Here is a 24417-nt window from a genome sequence, read left to right as displayed (position 1 = left end):
GTGGCCCTTAAAAAAAAAACACCATAGTTTTTTGTGGGAAATTGGCAGGATTGGGGGGCACATCACTGGACAGCTGGAGAGCATGGTACATTACTTTATTGCTCTTATTTCTGCCTTCTCCCTGCTTTTTTAGCCTTTTTTTAAACTACCAGGAACCTAACCTACCAATTCCCATTCAATAGGCTCTTGTTATCTGTGGTTTAGGTTGTAGGCGAGAATGGAACCCCATGGATAATGAGGGCCACCTGTATTAATAAAATATTTGTTCCTTCCAGGCATCCTTCTTCTGTTCTAAGTATGTTACTTGTAAAGAGGATGAGAGAAAAGCCCATTTACCTCATAATTTGTAAGTTTGTTAAGTGTCCATTGTTTGGCTCCTAGATTTTTGGGCAGGCTCTCAGTTCTAAAGAAAAGTTGTGAAGACTTGTGTTAAAAAAATTGGTTTAATTTGGTAAATAAGTTTTGGTTTGATTGAAATTAATCTAATTGGTTCGTTCTCATGCCCAATATCTGTCCCAGCTTCTGAAGAGTATACTGAAAGGAAGTTGGAGGTAATATTGGAGGCAGCAACAATTTTTGATTTAAATATATGAAAAGAGCAATAGAACATAGGTCAAGATAGAACCTCTCACAGTCCTCCATTTAGATCTTGATACAACAGTGATCAAAGGGAAAAATTGGTGCAAACAATAGAGCTCCAGAACGATCCATCTTTGAAGCTGCTTACCACAGTGTTGCAATTTAAGTACTTGGAAGACTAGAAAGAATTATAGTTATCTAGTAATTGGATTATTATTGTTTTAAGAGCATAAGATTAGTCTGACAGAATTTATTGTCATGTAGAAGCCATACTGACTTCTACAATCACTGCATTATCATCAAAATGCTTGCCTTGTCATATTGTATGTCCTAATACTATTTCTCAAATCAAAGTTAGACTGACAGGTCTGTGGTTCTCCCCCCCCACACACACACACATGCCCATTTTAAATATTACCAATCTTTGTATTTGTGGCATAGTGCTCATACTCAAGGATTTCTCAGAGATGATAGACAAGAGGTTCTGAGAGTATAGCAGCAAGCAGACTATTCATCCAGCCATGAAGGCTTCTTTAAAAAAGCTAGGTATTTCCTGACCAACTCTTATATCAGTCTTGAACTGTATTCCTGACCCCTTACCATTCATGGCCTTTTTGTGAGATGGATCATACGAACAGTCCTGCTGGATCAGGCCCAAGGCCCATCTAGTCCAGCATCCTGTTTCACACAGTGGTCCACCAGATGCTGCTGGAAGCCTACAGGCAAGAGCTGAATGCATGCCCTCCCTCCTACTGTTACTACCCTGCAACTGGTACTCAGAGGCAACCTGCCTTGAGGCTGGAAGTGGCCTATAGCCCTCTGGCTAGTAGTTGTTGATAGACTTATCCTCTATGAAGTTATACAAACCCCTCTTATAGGCATTCAGATTGTTGGCTGTCACCACATCTTATGGCAGATAATTCCACAAGTTAATTATGCGTTGTGTGAAAAAGTACTTCCGTTTGTTGGTCCTAAATTTTCTGGCAATCAATTTAATGGGATGACCCCTGGTTCTAGTGTTAGGGGAGAGGGAGAAGAATTTCTCTCTATCCACTTTCTCCATACCATGTGTGATTTTATAGACCTCTATCATGTCTCCCCACAGTCGTCTTTTTTCTAAACTAAATAGCCCAGGTGTTGTAGCCTTGTCTCATAAGAAAGGTGTGCTCTAGGCTCCTGATCATCTTGGTTGCCCTCTTCTGCACCTTTTCCAGTTCTACAATGTCCTTTTTAAAATGTGGTGACCAGAATTGTACACAGTACACCAGGTGTGGCCACACCATAGTTTTGTATAGGGGCATTATAATATTAGCAGTTTTATTTTCAACCCCCTTCCTAATGATCCTTAGCATGGATTTGGCCTTTTTCACAGCTGCCGCACATTGAGTGGGCACTTTCAATGAGCTGTCCACCACGACCCCAAGATCCCTCTCCTGGTCAGTCACCGACAGCTCAGATCCCATCAGCATATACTTGAAGTTGGGTTTTTTTGTCCCAGTGTGCATCACGTTACACTTGCCAACATTGAACCACATTTGCCATTTTGTCGTCCACTCCCTCAGTCTGGAGAGATCCTTTTGGAGCTCCTTACAATCCGTTTTGGATTTCACTACCTGAAAGAATTTGGTATCATCTGCAAATCTGGCCACCTCACTGCTTACCCCTGTTTCTAGATTAATTTATGAATAAATTAAAAAGTACTGGTCCCAGTACAGATCCCTGGGGGACCCCACTCCTTACTTCCCTCCATTGTGAAAACTCTCCATTTATACCTACCCTCTGTTTCCTGTCTTTCAACCAGTTAGCAATCCACACATGTACTTGTCCACTTATCCCATGGCCGCTAAGTTTCCTCAGGAGCCTTTGATGAGGAACTTTGTCAAAAGCTTTTTGGAAGTCCAGGTATACTGTGTCAGTTTGGATCACCTTGATCCACACACTTGTTGACACTCTCAAACTCCTAAAGGTTTATGAGGCAAGATTTCCCTTTGCAGAAGCCATGCTAGTTCTCTCCCAGCATTCTTCTATGTGCTTTACAATTTTATCCTTGAAGAAGCTTTCCATCAATTTGCCTGGAACAGATTTTACGCTAACCAGTCTGTAATTTCCTGGCTCGCTCTGGATCCCTTTTTGAAATCTGGTGTTACATTGTCTACTTTCCAGTCCTCTGGTACTGAGCCGGATTGCAGGGATAAGTTATATATTTTAGCAAGGAGGTTGGCAATTTCACATTTGAGTTCTTTGAGGACTCTTGGATGGATGCCATCTGGCCCTGGCAATTTGCTAGTTTTCAGCTTTTCCAGACAGTTTAGAACATCATCTCTTGTCACTTCTATCTGACTCAGTTCTTTAGCCTCCATTCCCGAAAAGCCAGATTCAGGAACAGGTATATGCTCAGTATCCTCTGCCGTGAAGATGGACATAAAGAACTCATTTAGCTTCTCTGAAACCTCCATATCTCCTGAATAATCCCTTTCACCTCCTCATTGTCTAACAGTCGAACCATCGCCCTGGCAGATTTCCTGCTTCTGATGTATTTAAAGAAGTTTTTGTTATTCTCTTTGATGCTTTTAGCTAAACAAGCCGACCCCCGCACAGAACATCTGTGCGTTTTTTGGAGCCGGCAACCTCTCTCCCCCACTGCCCCAGTCTCTGGCCCGGCCGCCACCGCCTCCTCGCCTTGCCTCCGTGCTGGGCCGGATCCGCCGCCTCTCTCCCCCTGCCCCAGTCTCTGGCCTGGCTGACTGCCGCCGCCGCAGCCAGGCCCGCCACCGCCTGGCATCCAGGCCCGCCGCCGCCTCCTCGCCTCAGCGGCCGGGCCAGACCCGCCACCTGGCCCACTACTTCAGCCATGCCGGGCCCGCTCTCTTTGGGGCTGGCTACCTCTCCCCCCCCCCCCACTCCGCCCAGTCTCCGGCGGGGCCGAGTGCCGCCACTGCGGCTGCCTGTCAGGCCTGCCGAGAGCTGCTTGCCAGTCTTTGCGGCTGGCCACCTCTCCCCCCACCCCCCCACCCCCGCCATGGTATCGGGGCCCACCACCGCTGCCGCCTCCTTGCCCGTCAGCCGGTCCTCCTCCTCACCTTGCCTTGCCTCCTTGCCCCTCGCACTACCCGTCGCCACCAGGCCGGGCCCGCCAGCGGCCATGGCTTGCAGTAGCCAATTCTCCTCCTCCTGGGTGCGCCAGCCAATCAAGCGCCTCCACAGCCCAGCTAATCAGCTGGGCTGCCGGGATGCATTTTTCCCTGGCACACCCAGGAGAATTATATATAGATGTTCCTCAAACTCTCTTTTCACCTCCCTTATTGTCACCTTGCATTTCTTTTGCCAGAGTTTGTGTTCCTTTCTGTTCTCTTCATTTGGACAGGCAGCCTTCCTATTTCGGAAGGAAGTCTTCTTCCCTTTTATGGCTTCCTTGACATTACCTGTTAGCCATGTTGGCATCCTCCTGGACTTAGTGGTACCTTTCCTCCTTTTGGGTATATAATCTAACTGGGCTTCTAGTATTGTGGTTTTGAGTAAACTCCATGCATTCTGGAGCGAAGTGACACTCCTGATTTTCCCTTTCAGCTTTCTTTTCACCATACTCCTCATTTTGGAGAAGTTCCCTCTTCTGAAATTCAAAGTGTCTGTGTTAGACTTACTTGGTGATTCTCTTCCCACATGTATGCTGAATCTGATTGCACTATGGTCACTGTTCTCTAAAGGGTCGATGACACTGACATCCCACACCAGGTCCTGGGTGCCACTCAGGATTAAGTCCAAGGTCGCCTTCTCTCTGGATGGTTCCAAGAACAACTGTTCCAGGGCACAGTCATTCAGTGTATCTAGAAATTTGACCTCTCTGTCATTACTTGACTGTGAATTTACCCAGTCTGTGTGTGGGTAATTGAAGTCACCCATTATTACATTATTTTCTCCTGCAACTCACAGTCACTGTCAGCATTCTGGGTAGGATCACTTACCCTTTTGGGAACAGATGAAGGGAAAATAGAAGTTGAGCTATTCTACCTTTGCTTTGTCACCTATTAAGATTTCACCAACCTTATTGAGCTGTGCACTTATTTCCATCCTTTTATTCTGAACATGCCTAAGAAAGCCCCTTTGTTGCTATTAACATCATTTATCAGCCTCTGCTTGTTTTGACCCTTAGCTTTCCTGACATTGTCCCTACAAGTCTGAGCTATTAATTGTACCAGCTTAACTCACACAGAGCATCTGCATGCTATTTATTACTTGATTGCTCCCCTCACCCACTGCCACCACCCCCTCACCTCAGAGCTATCTCCACCCTAACCTGAACACTCCTGCTCCTCCCCGTCCCCCCTCTTGGTTGCTCCTCCATCTTCCCTCACCCTTCTTGGTTGTGGCTGCAGCATTGCTGGCACCTATTGGCCAAGCTGCAGCCCCCTATCCCAAGAGAACTCCCCACCCTCACCCCACTCCTGCTCCTCTCCACAGGAGCAGGGGCAGTTAACTGGGCCCTTCCTCACTGCCATGGCCACTCATTCTACTCAGGTCACTGCCAGTCCCAGGCCCATCCCTTGCCTGCTTGCGCCAATGGCCTCGGTAGCCCCAAACAGCAGCGTTGGTTGACTGGACCTTTCCTTGCTGCCACCGCCACCATGGTCACTCGTTCTCCTCAGGCTGCTGACAGGCTTAGGCCCGTCCCTTGCCCTTCCTTCTTTCTCTTTTCTTCTCCCTTCTTTTTCTCTCTCCTCCACTCGTTCTTCCCGTCTTTTCTTCTCTCCCTTCTCTCTCTCTCTCTTTCTTAGTTAACAGATCTTGCTCATCTTATTTGCATTCCAACTGACCGTAACCATCACAGGCTCCTCCTCCCTATCTGCATATGGAATCCCCACTGCCCAATCAGGTGCTTCTTCTCATGAACTCTCCTGAGAGCTGCCACACATGGGATTAACCACGTGTATGCCATATATATATATATATATATATATATATATGAATGAAGATTCATCTTTAATGGTCTTGTCCTTCCTTCCATTTGTCTATGTGCTCTTTTTTGCTTTTAGCTCATCACTGAGCTTGTTCAGCCACACTGTAAAAAGTCAGTGTCTCCCCTTTTTTCCCCTTTAGTTTATCTAGCCATGGAATCCTACCTAGCACTCATCTGAGCTTGTTAAAATAATCTTTCCTGAAATGCAAAGTGCGTGTTTGAAATTCAGGGCTCACCATTAACTTTCTATAAGGTCAAGAATTCAAGCATTACATGGACATTTCCCCCAAATTCCCACTATTTTTAACCTCATTAACCAACTCTTCCCAATCGATTAGGATCAAGTTAAGGATAGCTGATTCCTGTTGTGCCTTCCTTTCTTTCCTAATAGGGGAAGTTATCAGCAAGGCATGTTAAGAATTTAATACATTCTATGTTTAGCAGAGTTAGTCTTGCAACAGATATCGGAATAGTTGAAGTCCACCATTATTATTTTTTGAAACATACTTCTAACTGCTAATGTTTCTTGAAACATAGGTTTCAGGAAAGCATCACCTACATATTCTCATTGGCATGGCAGACTCCAACCACAATGTGTTTTTTCCTTCCATTTATTTTTAGTGAGATGCTCTCCACTGAGCTACCTTGTTCATGTTCTTGGATTTTTCTGCAGGTGGACTCAGTTTTTAAATAAATACTCTTTCACCTCCCTTTCAGTTGCATTTTTGAAATAAGTTGTATCCTTCAATTGCTACATTCCAGTCTTTGAAGTCTCAATATTAAATCTTGAAATACTATATAGCTGTGTATGTGTGTTGAAATGGCCTTATATGGAAGCTCTCACATATGTATATAAATTCTCACATACCTGGCAAACTGAACAGAAAAGAAGAAGACAAAACTTTCACACATTGGTTTATATATAGAATATTAATTAACCAATGATGAATTTTACATTTTCAGATAGCAGCAGGGTATAAATTTAAGAAATTTTATTTAAAGTTGAAATCAGAATAGTGAGAAACCTTTGCAAAAAAGGTCACTCAATAGTGCAACTGTTTCGGCAACAATGCAGTTTAAAATTCTCTTCTGAAAACATACAAAGCTTGCTTAAAAAAAATATTATTCGTAACTTTAGCTTGATATATATTTTCAAGCCACTAGGACTGCTATTATAGAATGAATTATGCTACAATTCTTAGAAATATTATCCAAGTATAATGTTTGTTGATTCCTCTTTTAGCATTGTTCCTTGGTTCAATACCTCAGACTGAACATTTGCTGAGGTAACATAAATCACATAATCTGTTTGTTTTTGTATGTGCAAACAGATATTTGTAAGCCAAGTATACAATCCTGAATTGCAAACATAGATAAGAGGTTTTACCACAAACATGTTTTATTAATGTTAATATTCCTAGACCAATTAAGACTGACGTTACAAATATGAAGACCATGGAACAACTTTACCAGATAGTATCTGTTAACAGAAAAATGTTTAAGGTAAAGGATTAAATTATCTTTCTATTTCAGATTGCTTGTGAGTCTTAAAAAATTTCAGTACTGCTTATTTTTCAATTCTCTGTGTCCTTATGGTGAACAACAATGGGAATTCCTTTCCCATTAATACCCATCTGAAAAATAAAATCCATGCTTTGATAGGATGTGTGTGGTTTTGATGATCTCGCTCTCTAAATTAGTAGCAAATTCTTTTATTCAGTCACAAAACAGATCATATGAATTTGTGATCTTCATTTTATGAAATGCAATATATAAACTACTCGTTAGAATGCATTACCAATTTAGAAGTGCAATTGTATATTCAATATAAAATATGAGTGGAAGTCAAAGCATTACAATGCAGAAGCAGGAAAGGAGATAGGTTTTGTGATTTAAAGTTTAGTCTTATAATTCATGCTCCATTTCCGGAGTGCATAGGATCTGGCTTCAAGGTTCTCGGCTGGTTCCATATCACAACAGTTGAAGCAGTGCTCACAAGTTGGATCTGAAGTCTATCTTTATGGCACATAGGAGCAGCATAGGACTAGCCTAACAGTCAAGGGAACAGTTTTCCTGAGTAACATAAGCATACACAAAGGGCTACTACATTACTAGTCACTATTTGCATCACTGCAGCTTACATTGTTCCATAACAGCATGGGGTTTATACACAAATGGCAACTGAGGAAGATGCAATAGCAGGCAAACACTTCAGGTTCCTTAAGATATAGCTTAAGTTCGATATAGCTTAAGTTCTTGATCATTTGGGGCAACTGATACTAGTAAGGCAGGCCCACACATTTTGGCCATCAGGAGGACGAATGCTCACAGTGATTTTTGGCAATGTCTAACACCCCCCCCCCCCCCCCCCACACACATCCCACCCACGGAAAATAAGTGATAGCATGGTTGCATTTACAACTTTCTCTCTGTTATCACCTCTTCTTTATCCTGAATGATTATCCTTTAACGATTATCCAAACGATTAGGGTAAAATTACAGCATTTTTTCACAGAGCAAAGGGTTAGTGCAACAATGAGCAAACTGTTGTATTCTCTCCATGGAATCATTTTTGGAGAACATTTCTGACAATTTTCATTTCCATTCCTCTGAGAACACCAATAACATTTAATAGTAGGTTTTGTATTCCTCCCCGCAAATTTGGCTGCTAAAGGCCCGATGGTCAGGACAATAAAAGCATAACATGCTGAAAGTGCCTGCAATATCATCACATATTTTCCATCTCTAGGGATTTTCCATCTCACAACGAGCATTTGTTTCCCCAGAAAGTACTGATACTCCAGCAGGCTCATGTACTATAGGGGCAGCTAGGCTGATGGTTTTGTGAAGTACGCTGGAACATTTTGACATAAGATTTATACATAGTTTTACCTTGGGTAAGGATGGCCAAAGTACCAACTAATCTATAAACATCTTCATACAGTCAAAAGCCACAAGACAGGTCCTTATGTTGCCAGCTGTCTCTCATACCACACTCACTTCTCTTTTTCTCTTTCCTCAGCAGCCCTTCCCACAACAGTCACCCCAGGCAGACTATAGCTCCTTCCCTCTCCCCCTACCCACTTTCCCTAGCTATGATCCAAGGAACTCCTGACCTTGTAGCCTCAATGCTTCTACCAAAACTACCTTCTCCCTCTCCCTGCTTCTTCTGCTATGTTTCTTTGGACCCTAAACAACAGGTAATGGAGAACAAGTATTGTACTTCTGGTGCTCATATGGGACTATTTCCTTTCCTTTTATTTATATTTAATTCACTGAATTGCACAAGAGACACTCCTGAAGTACAGTACTTGGGAACCACAGGTTATATCACATTAGTGGCTAAGTGAAATGAATTGCTGTGTCGTTTTATGCAACCCTTTTCCCTTTTTTATTAAAAAGTAATTGCCATTGTATTTCAGTAGGAAATAATCTACAACACATTATGCAGTGCTTCTGTAAATATTAAGGGCACTTCTTCATGTAATTCAGAGTTCTTATCTCACCCACTATTCTTAAGTTAGAAGGCCAATCGGTGCCAGGCCCCATTGTTGCACCAAAAACAAATGAACAACCAAAATAGTTGCCCAAATCCCTGCAACAGAAAGTACTTTATTATGATTGGGGCACTTTCTGTTTCATGTCCTGTCCCTGCACTAATGAGCCTACTGTGAACAATATTAAAAGCATTCTAAGACATTACACAGTGTGTTGAGAAAATGTACATCCCATTATTTTAGGAGGATGAGAGTCTGCTACTGCAGTTTCAGGAAAAGTAGTTTGTACTCTGTTCTGAGCACTGCTAGATATAGGTGGAGAATCCAACGGCTCATGTTTGATTGTCTGCATTAAGCTGAGATTTCTAAACTCACAGTGTGTTTTCAGAACCTGGCCATTCAGCCCTTTCTCATCTACTAAACTGGAACTATAAAATGGATTACAGTAATACGTGCCATGTATGCCCTCCATGGTCTCTAAACAAATCGAGTTCTGAGGGCCCAGTGGAGTGGTATCCTTGTTATGAATCCCTTTGCCAGATCCATTTCTACTGACGTTGCTGGTATGGTGCATCACAATGCGTTGCCAGTTATATGGTGAGTAAGCACAATGCTTTGGGGTTTGGTAAGGAGATGGTTGCTCCTGGTGGTCCAGTTCAGTTTTAAGGTAGGCCCTAGTAGGACAATGGATTGACTGCTTTTTTGTTGCAGTCAATCCATTTTCATCCATCCAAACCCGACTTGGTGAAATGGCATAACTGTTAGCTATATTTTCAGAATCTGAATCATACTCAGTTTTGATCAGCATGTTATGAGCCAAACCAGTGTTGTACAGAGGTTCTGGGGAACGTTGTAATTTCATATATTCTGCTGAATAGCTGTCTGCTGAGAACTGCTGCAAGCTTTGATAAGGCTGACAATTTTCAATGCCACCCCAGTGGGAAGGACAAGTAGATGATATACTGAAGAGCCTCTGATCTCTATTGTGGAATGGTCTTAGAGTTTTGTTTGGGCATGTATTCTCATTGTGCTGACTTCTAGAACAAGTACTTGATGTATTCCTTGAAGTCCAAATTCCGTCTCCATTATTATTGTGCTGAACTCCAAATAATGACACAATAGGACTGGCACATTCTTGCTGAATAAAAATTTCATTATCATCATCTGTACTGGGTTCAAATTTCACTTTTATGCTTTCCTGCTCTTTTTTCTTTGGAGTCCACTTATTATGCTTCATAAGTCCCAGTGCTTCCCTATTCCCTTTTATGCTTGCAGTACTGCCTGGTATCTTCTGATGACCATTTTCTTCTCTTTCAATAAAAGCAGAAAAATAAATCAGACAGCAAAACATATTTCATACTTCATATTTCAAACATATAAACAGCATTTTTCTAAAATGTGACACAGAAATATATAGTGCAGGAAAAGAACAAGAATTCACTGGTACATCACTGGGATGAGTTCCTTTAACGTATCTTAGTGGCATATTATTAATCATTATGCACTCCATAGTTGCACTCAGTTGTATACTGCACAGTACTATCTCATTCATCATTATTTTATGCTAGTTCATAATTAGCATTAACTTACATTCTCTGAATCCTTCACAACTGCAAAACCTTCCAATACTCTTTTGTTTTAAACATACCTAGATGAAACTTGAAGCAGCAAAGTGGTTTCAAAAATCTTCTAGATAACACAAGCATGGCCTTGCTAAATCAGACCAAGGTCCTAGTCCAACATTTTGCTCCAACTGCCACCAGCCAGATGCTCTCAAAGCTTACCAGCAGGGCACAAAGATGAGGGATCTGAGCATCTGGTATTCAGAGCCTCTTAGTATGGGCATTCTATTTAGAGCAATTGTGACTGACAGCCACTGAGAGACTTATCATCCATGACTTTGTCCAATACTTTTAAAAAGCCATTTCCAAATCTTGAGGAAGTGAAGTCCATAAGTTAGTTGCGTGTGAAAATCTACCCTTAACCTACTGCCTATCAGTTTTATTGCCAATCCTGAGTTTTAGCACTGAAGGAGAAAAACAATACCAGCAGCTACCCTTAATTGTCCCCCCTCCCATCTTAAGTGCCTTTCCCTCTGCATTACAAAATCCCCAGATACTTTAGATTTTCTTCATATACAAGGTGTTTGAACCCCTTGATAATTTTAGATGCCCTTTTTTGAACCTTTTCCGGCTGTAGGGTATCAGTTTTTAGGATGGACTGACCACAACTATACACAGTGGCTGATATACTAATAAAGTAAGTGCATTAGCAGGGGCATAGCAGGAGCCCTTGTGCAACTCCCTGGGTCCCTTTGTGCTCATGCTGTTGCACAAGAGTGCTAAAGCTTCTGTAAGCTGTCAGTGCAGTCTTACTGTCAGTACAGTCTTACAGAGGGGGAACCTGTTGCTGACCCTCCATGGTGTGTTTCTGCTCTTAGAGAAGCTTCTGGAGCATAGGCAGCACTCAGAAGTATTAGGGCTCTTGTGCAACAGCATGAGCAGAAGAGGATTGAGGGAGTTGCACAGTGGTGCAGGGATGCAGTCCCGGCCCGTTTTTTTCTCCAGGGTCTCCAGAGGAATCAAAAGGATACCTGAGAAACCGCCTGCTCCCAAGGGTTGCTGCCCGCTTGACGAGGTCATCTGAGGGGGCTCTGTTCCGGGTGCCAACAATGAGGGAGGCTCGGTTGTCATGCACGCGGGACAGGGCCTTCTCTGTTGCTGCCCCTAGACTCTGGAATGCTCTCCAGAGCATTCACTCCTCGGCCTCCATCACAGCTTTTAGAAAGAGTGTAAAATCTTGGCTTTTTGCCCAGGCTTTTATTTGTCTATGCTGCTGCTCTTTGTACTCTGTATTGCTTTTTTTGCTTTTGTTTTATATTTTTAGCTTAATATTTCAACTGTGTCTCTTTTACAATCTTGTTTTTAAATTTTGCTGTAAACCGCCTTGGGATTGTTTTAATGAAAGGCGGTATATAAATTTAACAATAAATAAATAGCTAGCTAGCTAGATAGATAAATAAATAAATAAATCTTGCTATTCCAATAGTGTGTTACATAACTGAATATAATAAAATGAGTTTTATTACCATTCTTCCTGCCTTCTGTTACCAGGAGTATCTTTTACCCTTTCTGGCTGATAATCCAGATAATCCTTTCTGGATGGATAAGATTCAAACTCTGTAGCATTACAAAACTACTCTTTGTACTACTACCCCAAATTATTGCATCTGTCTGTGGTGGAGGGTTGTCATGGAGAGCACTTGCACTTCTGAATTTTTGATTAGACCACTGGAGTTGCATGACAGCTCTCACTACATCCTCACATGCTTTGTTAGTCAGGATGTCAGCCTATATTCTAAAGATGCCCAGACATATATCACTATACAGCTATTTTGTTTTCAACCCATTCCTTGTAATTTATTAAACAGCATGCTTTTTCTATTGCTATGGCACACAGTTGAAGCTTTCTATGAGCTTTCCACTATATCCCCAAGTACTCTTTCCTGAGAGGTCACAGCTAATGTAGATTATCATCAGTCATGTTTTTAGGGCTTTTTCATGTGATCAGAGCATGCTATAACTACAAGCCCTGATCTAGAGATAACAACATAATCTATACATAATAGATGAGATGAATTAGTCTGTTTGCACCCTACCATTTTTTCTTTTACTCTAGCTAGGTGTGTGTTCCTGGGAGTTCATAGTTTCCAAAAATTTAGATTAAGAAATGAAAAAGATTCACTCAATGGCAGGGGATGAGCGTCAGTCAAGATATTCAGGGGATGGGTGCGTGTCTGGGCCTAATCTTCCAACATATGAGTTAAGTGCCTTTCAAATAAATTATGCTGCAAATATACAGGTCCCCAGTAGAGGGAGGTCTTGATATTTATCAAAGTGGAATGAATATATACAGTTATAACTGTTAATAGTTAGTGAACAACAGGTTACTTACCTGTAACTTTGGTTCTTCTAGTGGTCATCTGTACTTCCACACAAATGGGCAACGTGCCTGTGCAGCGACCTCGTCGGAACCTAACAAGCTCAATTCCCCTGCTCTGGGTGGGAACCCCACCCCCGGCCGCTACATGAGGCTGCGCGACTACTCATCCTCTCAGTCACAGAGTCCAGCTTCAGTGAACCCTGCAGGGAGGACGGGAGGGTGTGTAGAAGTACAGATGACCACTAGAAGAACCAAAGTTACAGGTGAATAACCTGTTGTTCTTCGACGTGGTCTCTGTCTTCTACACAAATGAGCGCATAACAAGCTAGCACCCAAGGAAAAGGGAAGAACAGAAGCAAACATAATCTGCCAGAAATTTTTATTGCAGAAACAAGTACATCAACTGAAAATGAATTGAAGGACACTCCTGCCAAACATAGCATCATTCCATGCCCTGGTATCAATTACATAATGATGGATAAGTGAATGAGGCGAAACCCAAGTAGCTGCCTGACATATAGCGTCCAATGGGATGGCCTGATCAAAGGCCCCAGAGGCCTCCATGGACGTAACAGTGTATGCCTTAATCATAGCAGGCAACTGCTTATGAGCCAACTGATAACAAAGTTCAGTTGTGGAAATGAACCATCTAGTCATGGACTGGGTCGAAACTTGTAGACCTTTATGCAGCCCATCATATAGAACCAACAAGGAAAGAGATTTCCTCCAGTCAGCAGACCTCTGAATGTAGAAGGATAACGCCCTTCAAATGTCCAAACGGTGTAACCTTCTTTCTGTAGCCAATGAAGGATTTGGGGGAAAACGCGGGCAAAGTGAGCGGGGACGAATGGTGAAACATGGACACCACTTCGGGCAAGAACTGGACATCTGGCCTGAGAATTACCTTGTCCTTATGGAACTGAAGGTATGGTTGGTCAACCCTCAGGGCCCTCAACTCACTGAGCCTCCTGGTGGAGGTAATGACCACCAAAAAGGCGACCTTCCAGGTCAGAAGATGAGGATCAATTGAAGCCAAGGGCTCAAATGGTGGCCATAGCAGGCCAGCCAATACCACTGACAGGTCCCAGGCCGGTGACATGACAGGATCATCTGGGAACGTATGAGTCAAACCTTTCAGAAAACATTTTACCACCAGATCTTTAAACCATGAAGCCCGGTCAGTGAGGGAACGTGCCACAATGGCAGCCAAATACACCTCAAGGGATGAAAGCTTTAAACCAGATTCCTTAAGGGACAACAGATAATTACATACATCTTGTACAGATGGATTAAACGCATGAAACCCATGCAGGGAAGCGAAGGAACAGAAACGAGTCCATTTGTGATCATACGACTTCCATGTGGACTGCTTTCTAGCAGCAACCAAAAGTTCCTTGTCTCAACAGGAAGTCAGCAGGACCTTCCATGCCATCAGATGGAGGGATTGAACATCTGGGTGGAGCACCCGTCCCTTCTCCTGTGACAGTAGGTCCGGCATGACAGGTAGGCACCTTCAATCCACCGACAAGCACCTCAGGGCCGGAAACCAATGCCTCCTGGGCCACCACAGGGCTATCAGGATCGCCCTAGCCCGATCCACCCTTAGCTTGTGCAGGACCCTCAGAATGAGGGAAAATGGGGGAAACACATACAGAAGTGAGCCCGTCCAAGACAAGATGAAGGCATTGCCCCGAGAGCCTTTGCCCTCCCCTACCCTGGAGCAATAGAGAGTACATTGTGTATTGTCCCAGGAAGCAAATAGGTCCAGAGTCGAGACTCCCCAATTTACAAATGTATCCCTGAGAACACCCCAGTGTAATGCCCACTCATGGAAGATCACCATCATTCTGCTTAGAGTGTCCGCCTGGACATTCAAGGAACCTTGTATATGAATCGCCTGAAGCGTTACCGCATGTACCACTTTCGCCATCGTATTGTCTGTTTGTATTGTCACTGCGTGACCTCCGCTCATGGGTAAGAAGCCCTTGAGAGTGTTGAAAATGGCCAACAGCTCCAAATAATTGATGTGGCGAGTCCTCTCCTTGGGGGACCAATGTCTACTCAGACGAAACCTGTCCAAGTGTGCCCCCCAACCAAGCTCCAAGGCATCCATTGTGACCACCCAATGGGATCGAGGGGCCTGAAAGGGAGTACAGACACTCAGGTGCCGAAAATCTGTCCACCACTCTGCTGTAGCCCATACCCATCGAGGGGTGTGTGTGCTTTAGATGGCCCAGATCCCAAAGGGGATCGAACACGTTCAGAAACCATCTCTGAATGATGCACATCCAAAGAAGCGCTTGAGGCAGAACATACGTAGTAGCTGCCATGTGACCCAACAGGCGCTGTACTGAGCGCATAGTTTGTGGACCTCCAGCCAAGAAAGCCCCTGCCAGCTTCTGGAGAGTATCTATATGGCCCATTGGAAGGAAGACCTTTTCCAAGGTTTTGTCGAATATCAGCCCAATGAACTGAATCCACTGGGTTGGTTCTAACTGATATTTTTTGAAATTTATTTGGAACCACAAGACCTGTAGAGTAGCTGCCATGATCTCGAGGGTGTCCAGGACTGCACTTATGGTGCTCGCCAAGATGAGCCAACTGTCTAGATATGGTAGCACCAGCTATACTTGCTCTTGCTGGAAAGCCACTACCAGGGCCAGACATTTCGTAAAAACCCTCGGTGCCATCGTAAGGCTGAATGGCAAGGCCTTGAATTGATAGGGGATCCCCCCGATCTGAAAACGCAGGAAGCGACAATGCTAAGGGTGAATCGATATGTGGTAGTACGCATCTTGTAAGTTCAGGGAAACCATCCACATGTTCTTTTCAGGATGGTCATGATGGTTGGTACCGACAGCATTCAGAACCTCTTGTAGACCAAATGTTTGTTCAGGGCCCTAAGATCTAGAATAGGGCGCTGACCTCTGTCTGGTTTTGGCACAAGAAAGTACCGGGAATAGAACCCGGGGCTGTCTGGGTTGGTGACCTTCTTGATCACATCCTTTGACAGGAGAGCAACAACCTTCTGGTCCAATTCTGGGGTTCAAGGAATCACCACAATACCAGACATCGGCCATGTCCCACAAAACACCAGGGCATAACCCAAATGAATGATTGCCAGGACCCACTGGTCTCTAGCCCCCTTGCCCCAGTTCACAGAGAATAGGGCCAGGCGAGTCCTGAAGTGCCCAGAGTCACTGCATCTTTTAGAAAGTATTCAGGCGCTGTTTCTGAAAGGCCGGCTTATTGGGCTGGTTGCCTGACTTGTATCTTGACTGGAACTTGTTGCCACGAAAGGACCGTTCCAAAGGCCATGGGGCCTTCCATGGTTGATAAGGTGACCACTTGGCAGTTCTCTGTGGTTTGCAAGCCTGTGAAGCATATGACATGGAGCATATTGTGCTCCTCAACTTCTGAACCTTCTGGAGCATAACATCAGTCTGCTTTGAGAAAAGGCTAGAGCCCTCGAAGGGCAGGTCCTCAAGCCTAGCCCAGGCCTCATAGTGAAGTCCCGATGAACTCAGCCAAGCGTGTTGTCTGAGCGCCACTGCTGTGGCCATCATCTTAGCCGCACATTCCATCGAATGTCAGGCCGAATAAAATTCCAGTTTTGCCACCTGAATGGCCTCACGGAAAAACGCTTTTGCTGGACCCCTCTTATCCTGTGGGAGGAGATCCAGAAAGGGACCCCCTTTCCCCACAAAAAGTGGTTATATTGGGTGTTATTGGCTACCCTTAAGTGGAGGGCTGAGCCCGAATAAAGCCTCCTCCCAAAGGAGTCCAATTTCCTGCCTTCTTTGTCGCTTGGTGCCAACTGGCTGTGACCTCTGGTCCTTTGCAAGGACACCTCCACAACAATAGAACTTTGTGTGGGATGATTTTTCAAAAAGGTCATATCATCCTGTAGTTGCACCCGGTAGAAATTCTCCAAACACCTGTTTGGCTAAGAAAGTGTTGCCGGCTTCTTTCAGTGAGCCTACATAACCTTTAACCATGCTGAGTTCAGGGCCAAGGTGGCCAGAACCTTGGCCTCCGAATCGATAAGGCTGAATAATGGGTCCAGTTCACCCTTTTGCTGGTTACCAAGGCTCACGCCCAAGGCCGAAGCCATCCAGGCTACATAAGTGGAGCATTGCTTGAGGTCCTCCGATGGGGAGACAGGTTTTGAGTCAGACTGTATGTTGAGCGGGGATGAGCCCAGGGAAATGACTTCAGAGTCCTGGGAGCTAGCATTGCTCTCATATCCAGGGTGGTGGCCTCCTAGCTCCAGGCGGTCTTGGAGAAAACTGATTATCTAGACCCATTTCAAACTGGTTTTCTGGAGGGCTATGGGGTGGAGACTACCTTGGTCGGCCTGATGGATGATCTCCAATTGGGAATGGACAGAGGAAGTGTGACTCTGTTGGTCCTTTTGGATCTCTCGGCGGCTTTCAATACTATTGACTATAGTATCCTTCTGGAATGTTGAGAGTGTTGGGGGTGGGAGGCATTGTTTTACAGTGGTTCCGCTCCTACCTCTCAGACAGATTCCAGATGGTGTTGCTTGGAGACTGTCGCTCTTTGAAATGTGAACTTATGTATGGTGTCCCTCAGGGCTCCATACCATCTCCAATGCTTTTTAATATCTACATGAAACTGCTGGGAGAGATCATCCGAAGATTTGGTGCTGGGTGTTATCAGTATGCTGATGACACCCAAATCTATTTCTCCATGTCAACATCATCAGGAGAAGGCATATCCTTCCTGAATGCCTGCTTGAAAGCAGTAATGGGATGGATGAGGGATAACAAACTGAGACTGAATCCAGACAAGACGGAGGTACTTATTGTGTGTGGTCGTCACTCGGGGAGCGATATTGATCTACCTGTTCTAGATGGGGTCACACTTCCTCAGAAGGAACAGGTACGCAGTCTGGGAGTGCTTCTGGATCCACACCTCTCCCTGGTTTCCCAGGTTGAGGCAGTGGCCAGAAGCGCTTTCTATCAGCTTCAGTTGATATGCCAGCTGCGTCTGTTTCTTGAAGTTCATGATCTCAAAACAGTAGTACACTTGCTGGTAACCTCCAGACTTGATTACTGCAATGCGCTCTATGTGGTGCTGCCTTTGTACGTAGTCCAGAAACTACAATTAGTACAAAATGCGGCAGCCAGGTTGGTCTCTGGGTCATCTCGAAGAGACCATATTACTCCTATATTACAGGGGTTGCACTGGCTGCCGATAAGTTTCCGGGCAAAATACAAAGTGCTGGTTATCCTCTCTAATAAAACCTTTGGTGTCCGTCCGTGGACGGACACCAAGCATGTGTTCGGGCCTCCCTGGGCTGTTCTGGGCATGCGCGAAGCGCATGCCCAGAACAGAGCAAGGGAGACACGACCGCCAGCACCCGGCGGCCATCTTGGGCGGCCAGAAGCGGCTGCCCCGAAGAAGCCGGGTAAGCGGCGGCGGGGAAAACTGGCTGAGGCGGCGGCAGAGCCATGGCCGAGGCCTGGCCGTGCCGCCGAAGCCGGGCGGGGGGAGGAGGTGGCGGGGGAAGCCGGCCGAGGTGGTGGTGAAGCCGCCGCCGAGGCCTGGCGCCGCCGCCGAAGCTGGGCGGCTGGGAGACGTTGGGGCCCCTGCCCGGCCAGGGAGACTGGCCGCGGCATAGAGGCTGGTGGCGGCGGGAGGGGGAATGGCAGCCGGGGCGCCCGGAAGGCCTGGCCGCACCGCCGCTTACCCGGCTTCTTCGGGGCGGCCGCTTCCGGCCGCCGGTTGAGGCGGCGGGGGAAACTGGATGCGGCGGTGGTCCCGGCCGGAGCGGTGGGTGGCGGGCCCGGCCGCAGCCGCGGGCAGCGGGCCCAGGCCTGGCAACTCTTCTAGCGCCCGTTATCCAACGGGCTTAAAAACACTAGTAACCTATAAAGCCCTAAACAGCTTAGGCCCACGGTACTTAAGAGAGCGTCTTCTTCTGCATGATCTCCTTCGTCCACTACGTTCATCAGGGGAGGCTCGTCTGTGGCTACCTTCATGTCGTTTGGTGGCCACCCAGAGATGGGCCTTCTCTGTTGTCGCCCCGAGACTTTGGAACGCACTTCCCGTGGGAATAAGAGTCTCCCCATCTCTAGTGGCTTTTAAAAGGGGTCTAAAGACTTATTTTTTTACCCAAGCTTTTTAGCTTTTTAACTTTTAGCTTTTAAACTTTTTAAACTTTTGATTGTTTATTATTTGTTTTAAATTGTTTTTAGTATTTGTTTGTTTTGAACCACCCGGAGACCTTGGGTTAGGGCGGTATAAAAATGTGCTAATTAATTAATTAATTAATTAATTAATATTCAGGCTCCTGGGGAGCCAAAGGGTCTTGAGCCACAGGCGGCGAACCTGGAAGGGAGCCCAGTTTGCTGCCTGGATTGTCCGGTATTGAAACAGAAAGTTCTTGGACAGGCATGGTAGCCTGATGCACCACTGAAACCAAAGGGGGTGGTTCGCGACGCTCGTATTTATCCCTAGAGGAGCGTTGCAGTGAGTGGGAACATGGCCTCCCTTCCAAGTGTGAGGGGGGTTCACGCCAACCCCTCATCGTTCCAGGTTTTCCATACGTGGGACCTTCTGAAAAACGGGACTTATAGCGGGGTCGAGCATAGTCCAAATAGTCAGACCGATAGTCGGTACCAATCGCACGATCCAGAGTCCTGGCAACATGCGCCGTAAAAAGGCTCAATGTCAACCAAGGGAGAGCGATATTCTGCCACCCGGTATTGATCTGGATATGATTGATCATGACGGTCCCAGGACCAATCCTGTTCATATGTCGAGGAGTGTTCTTCCGCGCACCAGCGGGCACCACGATCTCTAAGAGGGACACTCTCTTGGTGCTTTCGAGGGGGTGACGGCGCCTAGGCAGCCACGATGAGACTTCTGTAGGCTTGGCTGGAGAATAAGCCTCTTCTTCTGATGAACCATAACCCGGTTCATTCAACGCCACTGAACATTCCCTACTTGATCTAGCCTGATCGTGGACCAAGTCCAACAACTCAGCAGTCACAGGCAAGCTAGGCCTTGTTGACACCGACGACTTCTGTACAGGATGATCCGAGGCCACTTTAGTCTTCTTGGCTACAGGGGCCTCAGACACGGGAACCTCCGCTGTTCTCTTCTTGGATATAGGAGGGAGGTGTCAACCTGCCAGAAAATCACAATGCAGCTTCAGCTTCTTTTTCATCTTCGGTACTGATCTCGAGGAATAAGGGGAGGACTTCGGTACCACAGGCGCCTGATGTTTGGAGGTCTGGTTCGAGTGAGCGCACTGGCGCACTCGAAGCCAAAGGCCGAGCGAAATAGGATGCCAATACCGTTACCGGGGTTGGGTTTTCGGCCTCCACAGGAGCAGACACCGCACACTCCGATTGTACTGATGAAGCCATTTTTATGGACCACTTTAACGAAAAGGCTTCATAGGAATGGAGAGCCAGGTCCCACAGGACTGTGCGCAGGCGAGAAGCCCTATTTTTGCGAGCCTGCTTCGTGAACTTCTGGCAGTGAAGACAGGTCTCGATAACGTAGGATTCCCCCAAGCACAACAGATACTCAGTATGAAGGGGAAGGGACCTTAGATCCGCATCAAATCCATTTTTTAAAGTTCGTCATGCCTGGCATAAATGCCGAAGGCCAGCCGGCCACCACGCTCCGTCCCAGCTGGGATAGGAGCTCCAGGAAAGGGAAAAACCCACAAGAAACAAAACACCAAGGGGAAATGCTACTACGCGTAATAAATGAAGAAATAAAGGAGGCAATGAAATTTTGTAAAGAAGCAGGGAGAAAACAACAATGGGACAGCAAGATCCTACTCGTTGCCGAGCTGTAGACTCCATGATGTTTACTGAAGTGCGGACAAAGAAAGACTGAGGGGATGAGAAGTGGCGCAGCCACATATAGCGGCTGGGGGAGGGGTTCCCACCAAAAGCAGGAGAATCGAGCTTGTTAGGTTCTGACAAGGTCTCTGCGCAGGCGCATAGCCCATTTGTGTAGAAGACAAAGACCATGTTGAAGAACTATTCCAACCACATTGATCATCATGGCACTTCAACTATAGCCCTAAGTTCTGAATTATTTAAAATGGGATATGTAATATTTTAAAAAGGTAGATTCAACTGGAAAATGATTAGACAAGCACAAAAAGTACCAGAAGTTTATGACAATTCTGTACATGTGCTCCTCTTAAGCAATAACAGCTAGAGCAACTGTGCAAGGGACAACAGATAATGGAACTTCTGTGAACTACAGACTAAATGGGTGGGTTTCAGCAAACTACTCAACAACCTGGCAAAGAAAAGTGCTGGATGTGAAGGTAAGCCATAATTATCCAGTTACAGATTATCACTTCTTATCTGATTGGCATGCAGTTTCCTAGATTACTTCTGAACAGTATGGCTACAGATAAGGAATAACTTAAGAACATAAGAACAGCCCTGCTGGATCAGGCCCAAGGGCCATCTAGTCCAGCAACCTGTTTCACACAGTGGCTAACCAGATGCCACTGGAAGCCTACAGGCAGGAGTTGAGAGCATGCCCTCTCTCCTGCTTACTTGCTTGCAACTGGTACTCAGACCTCTCTTCCATGAAGTTATCCAAGCCCCTCTTAAAGCCATCCAGGTTGTTGGCTGTCACCACATCTTGTGGCAGAGAATTCCACAAGTTGATTATGCATTGTGTGCTGGCCCTAAATTTCCTGGCAATTTCCTTCCGTTTGATGGCCCTAAATTTCCTGGCAATCAATTTCATGGGATGACCCCTGGTTCTAGTGTTAGGGGAGAGGGAGAAGATTTCCTGGCAATCAATTTCATGGGATGACCCCTGGTTCTAGTGTTAGGGGAGAGGGAGAAGAATTTCTCTCTATCCACTTTCTCCACACCATGCATGATTTTATAGACCTCTATCATGTCTCCCTCCCGTTATCTTTTTTCTAAACTAAATAGCCCCAGATGATGTAGCCTTGCCTCATAAGAAAGGTGCTGTAACCCCCTGATCATCTTGGTTGCCCTCTTCTGCACCTTTTCCAGTTCTACAATGTCCTTTTTAAAATGTGGTGACCAGAATTGTACACAGTACTCCAGGTGTGGCCGCACCATAGTTTTGTATAAGGGCATTATAATATTAGCAGTTTTATTTTCAATTCCCTTCCTAATGATCTCTAGCATGGAATTGGCCTTTTTCACAGCAGCCACACATTGAGTGGACACTTTCAACAAGCTGTCCACCACGACCCCAAGATCCCTCTCCTGGTAAGTCACTGACAGCTCAGATCCCATCAACATATACATGGTTGGGGTTTTTCGTCTCAATGTGCATCACTTTACACTTGCCAACATTGAACCGCATTTGCCATTTTGTTGCCCACTCACCCAGTTTGGAGAGATCCTTTTGGAGGTCCTCACAATCTGTTTTGGATTTCACTACGCGAAAGAGTTTGGTATCATCTGCAAATGTGCAAATGTGGCCACCTTGATGCTTACCCCTACTTCTACATCATTCTACACCAGGCCTTTGCCCTGTAGTTCATTTTTCTGTTTTTTGATAGTTACTTTAGTTCTTTAATAATTTTTAATTATTAATGTAATGTAATTTTTAATGTTACCTGTTTGCCTGTTGTACACCACCCAGAGTCTTTGGAGTGGGCGGTATATTAAATGTCAATAATAATAATAATAATAGGTGGTGATATTGAACAATGGCTAACAACTGGGAAAACTCATCTCATCATGAAAGACCCAGCAAAAGGTGCAGTTCCAAGTAATTATAGACCGATAACCTGTCTGCCAACCATGTTCAAATTATTAACTGGAATAATAGCAGATGAAGTGATGCAACACTTATTAACTAACAAACAGCTTCCAGTTGAACAGAAAGGAAATTGCCCAAACACCAGAGGCACAAAAGACCAGCTGCTGATTGACAAAATGATTTTAGAAAACTGCAAGAGAAGAAAAACAAATCTAAGTGTTGCATGGATTGACTACAAGAAAGCCTTCAATTCACTGCCTCACACATGGATACTAAAATGTTTAAAAACAACTGGTGTCAGCAAAAACATTCAGATATTTATTTAAAAAGCAATGAGCATGTGGAATACACAGATAAAAATCAATGGCGAGGCACTTGGACAGGTTAGCATTAGAAGAGGCATTTTCCAAGGGGACTCACTATCCCCTCTATTGTTTGTAATCGCCATGACCCCACATTCACAAATACTAAACAAAACAGGCCTCGGATACCAAACATCTAAAACATCAAGTCAAATCAACCATCTGCTGTACATGGACGATCTGAAGTTGTATGGAAAGTCCCAGTCAGAAATCGAATCACTGCTAAACACTGTCCGTATATTCAGTAGCGATATAGCAATGGAGTTTGGACTAGACAAGTGTGCTGCATTAATAATGAAAAGAGGAAAAATAACAAAACCAGAAGGAATAGAACTGCCCAATGGAAGCAGGATCAAGAACCTGGAAGAGAAAGAACCTTACAAATACTTGGGCATTCTCCAGGCTGATAACATCGCACACACTGAAGTTAAAAGAAAAATTGGAAGTGAATACATCAGGAGAGTCAGAAAAATCCTCAAGTCCAAACTCAATGGCAGGAACACCATACAAGCCATAAACACCTGGGCTATACCTGTTATCAGATACACTGCAGGAATAATAGACTGGATCCAGGCAGAGCTAGAGACACTAGATCGTAAGACCAGGAAAATCATGACCATCAATCATGCTCTGCACCCCCGCAGTGATGTTGACAGGCTCTACCTCCCTCGCAGCTCAGGTGGAAGAGGAATGCTGCAAGTCCATCAAACAGTAGAGGAGCAGAAAAGAGGCCTTGAAAAATATATCAAGGACAGTGAAGAAGATGCACTTCAAATGGTCAAGAACGATAAACTATTCAACACCAATGAAAGAAAGCAGGCCTACAAGAAAGAACAAGTCAAGAACCGAGCAGAAAAATGGAGAAATAAGCCCCTGCATGGTCAATATTTGCACAATATAAGTGGAAAATCAGACATCACCAAGACCTGGCAATGGCTTAAGAATGGCAAGAAAGAAACAGAGGGTTTAATACTGGCTGCACAAGAACAGGCACTAAGAACAAATGCAATAAGAGCAAAAGTAGAAAAGTCAACCACAAACAGCAAGTGCTGCATTTGTAAAGAAGCAGATGAAACAGTGGACCACCTGATCAGCTGTTGTAAGAAAATTGCACAGACTGACTACAAACAAAGGCATGACAAGGTAGCAGCGATGATACACTGGAACATCTGCAAAAAATACAAGCTACCTGTAGACAAAAATTGGTAGGACCATAAAATTGAAAAAGTTGAAGAAAATGAAGATGTAAAAATATTATGGGACTTCCGACTACAAACAGATAAACATCTGCCACACAATACACCAGATATAACTGTAGTCGAGAAGA

The 24417-nt window shown here is 44.9% G+C and overlaps 1 protein-coding gene across 11 annotated transcripts in view; it reads right to left on the bottom strand.

Moving 5' to 3' along the window:
* Nucleotides 1–6503: 6503 nt before the first annotated feature.
* The window catches only part of AHRR (aryl hydrocarbon receptor repressor), a 138854-nt gene continuing 120940 nt past the window's right edge, over nt 6504–24417 (bottom strand). For all 11 annotated transcript variants that reach the window (XM_053265314.1, XM_053265306.1, XM_053265313.1 and 8 more), the window contains one exon: nt 6504–10340. In XM_053265314.1, the coding sequence (XP_053121289.1) occupies nt 9233–10340 (1108 nt within the window). In that variant the 3' untranslated portion in view covers nt 6504–9232. The remainder of the gene's footprint in view (nt 10341–24417) is intronic.

This window comes from Hemicordylus capensis, chromosome 6, assembly GCF_027244095.1.
Source record: "Hemicordylus capensis ecotype Gifberg chromosome 6, rHemCap1.1.pri, whole genome shotgun sequence".
Classification (NCBI taxonomy): domain Eukaryota; kingdom Metazoa; phylum Chordata; class Lepidosauria; order Squamata; family Cordylidae; genus Hemicordylus; species Hemicordylus capensis.
The sequence above is the reverse complement of the archived record's forward strand: the minus strand, read 5'-3'. Positions and strand labels throughout refer to the sequence as shown.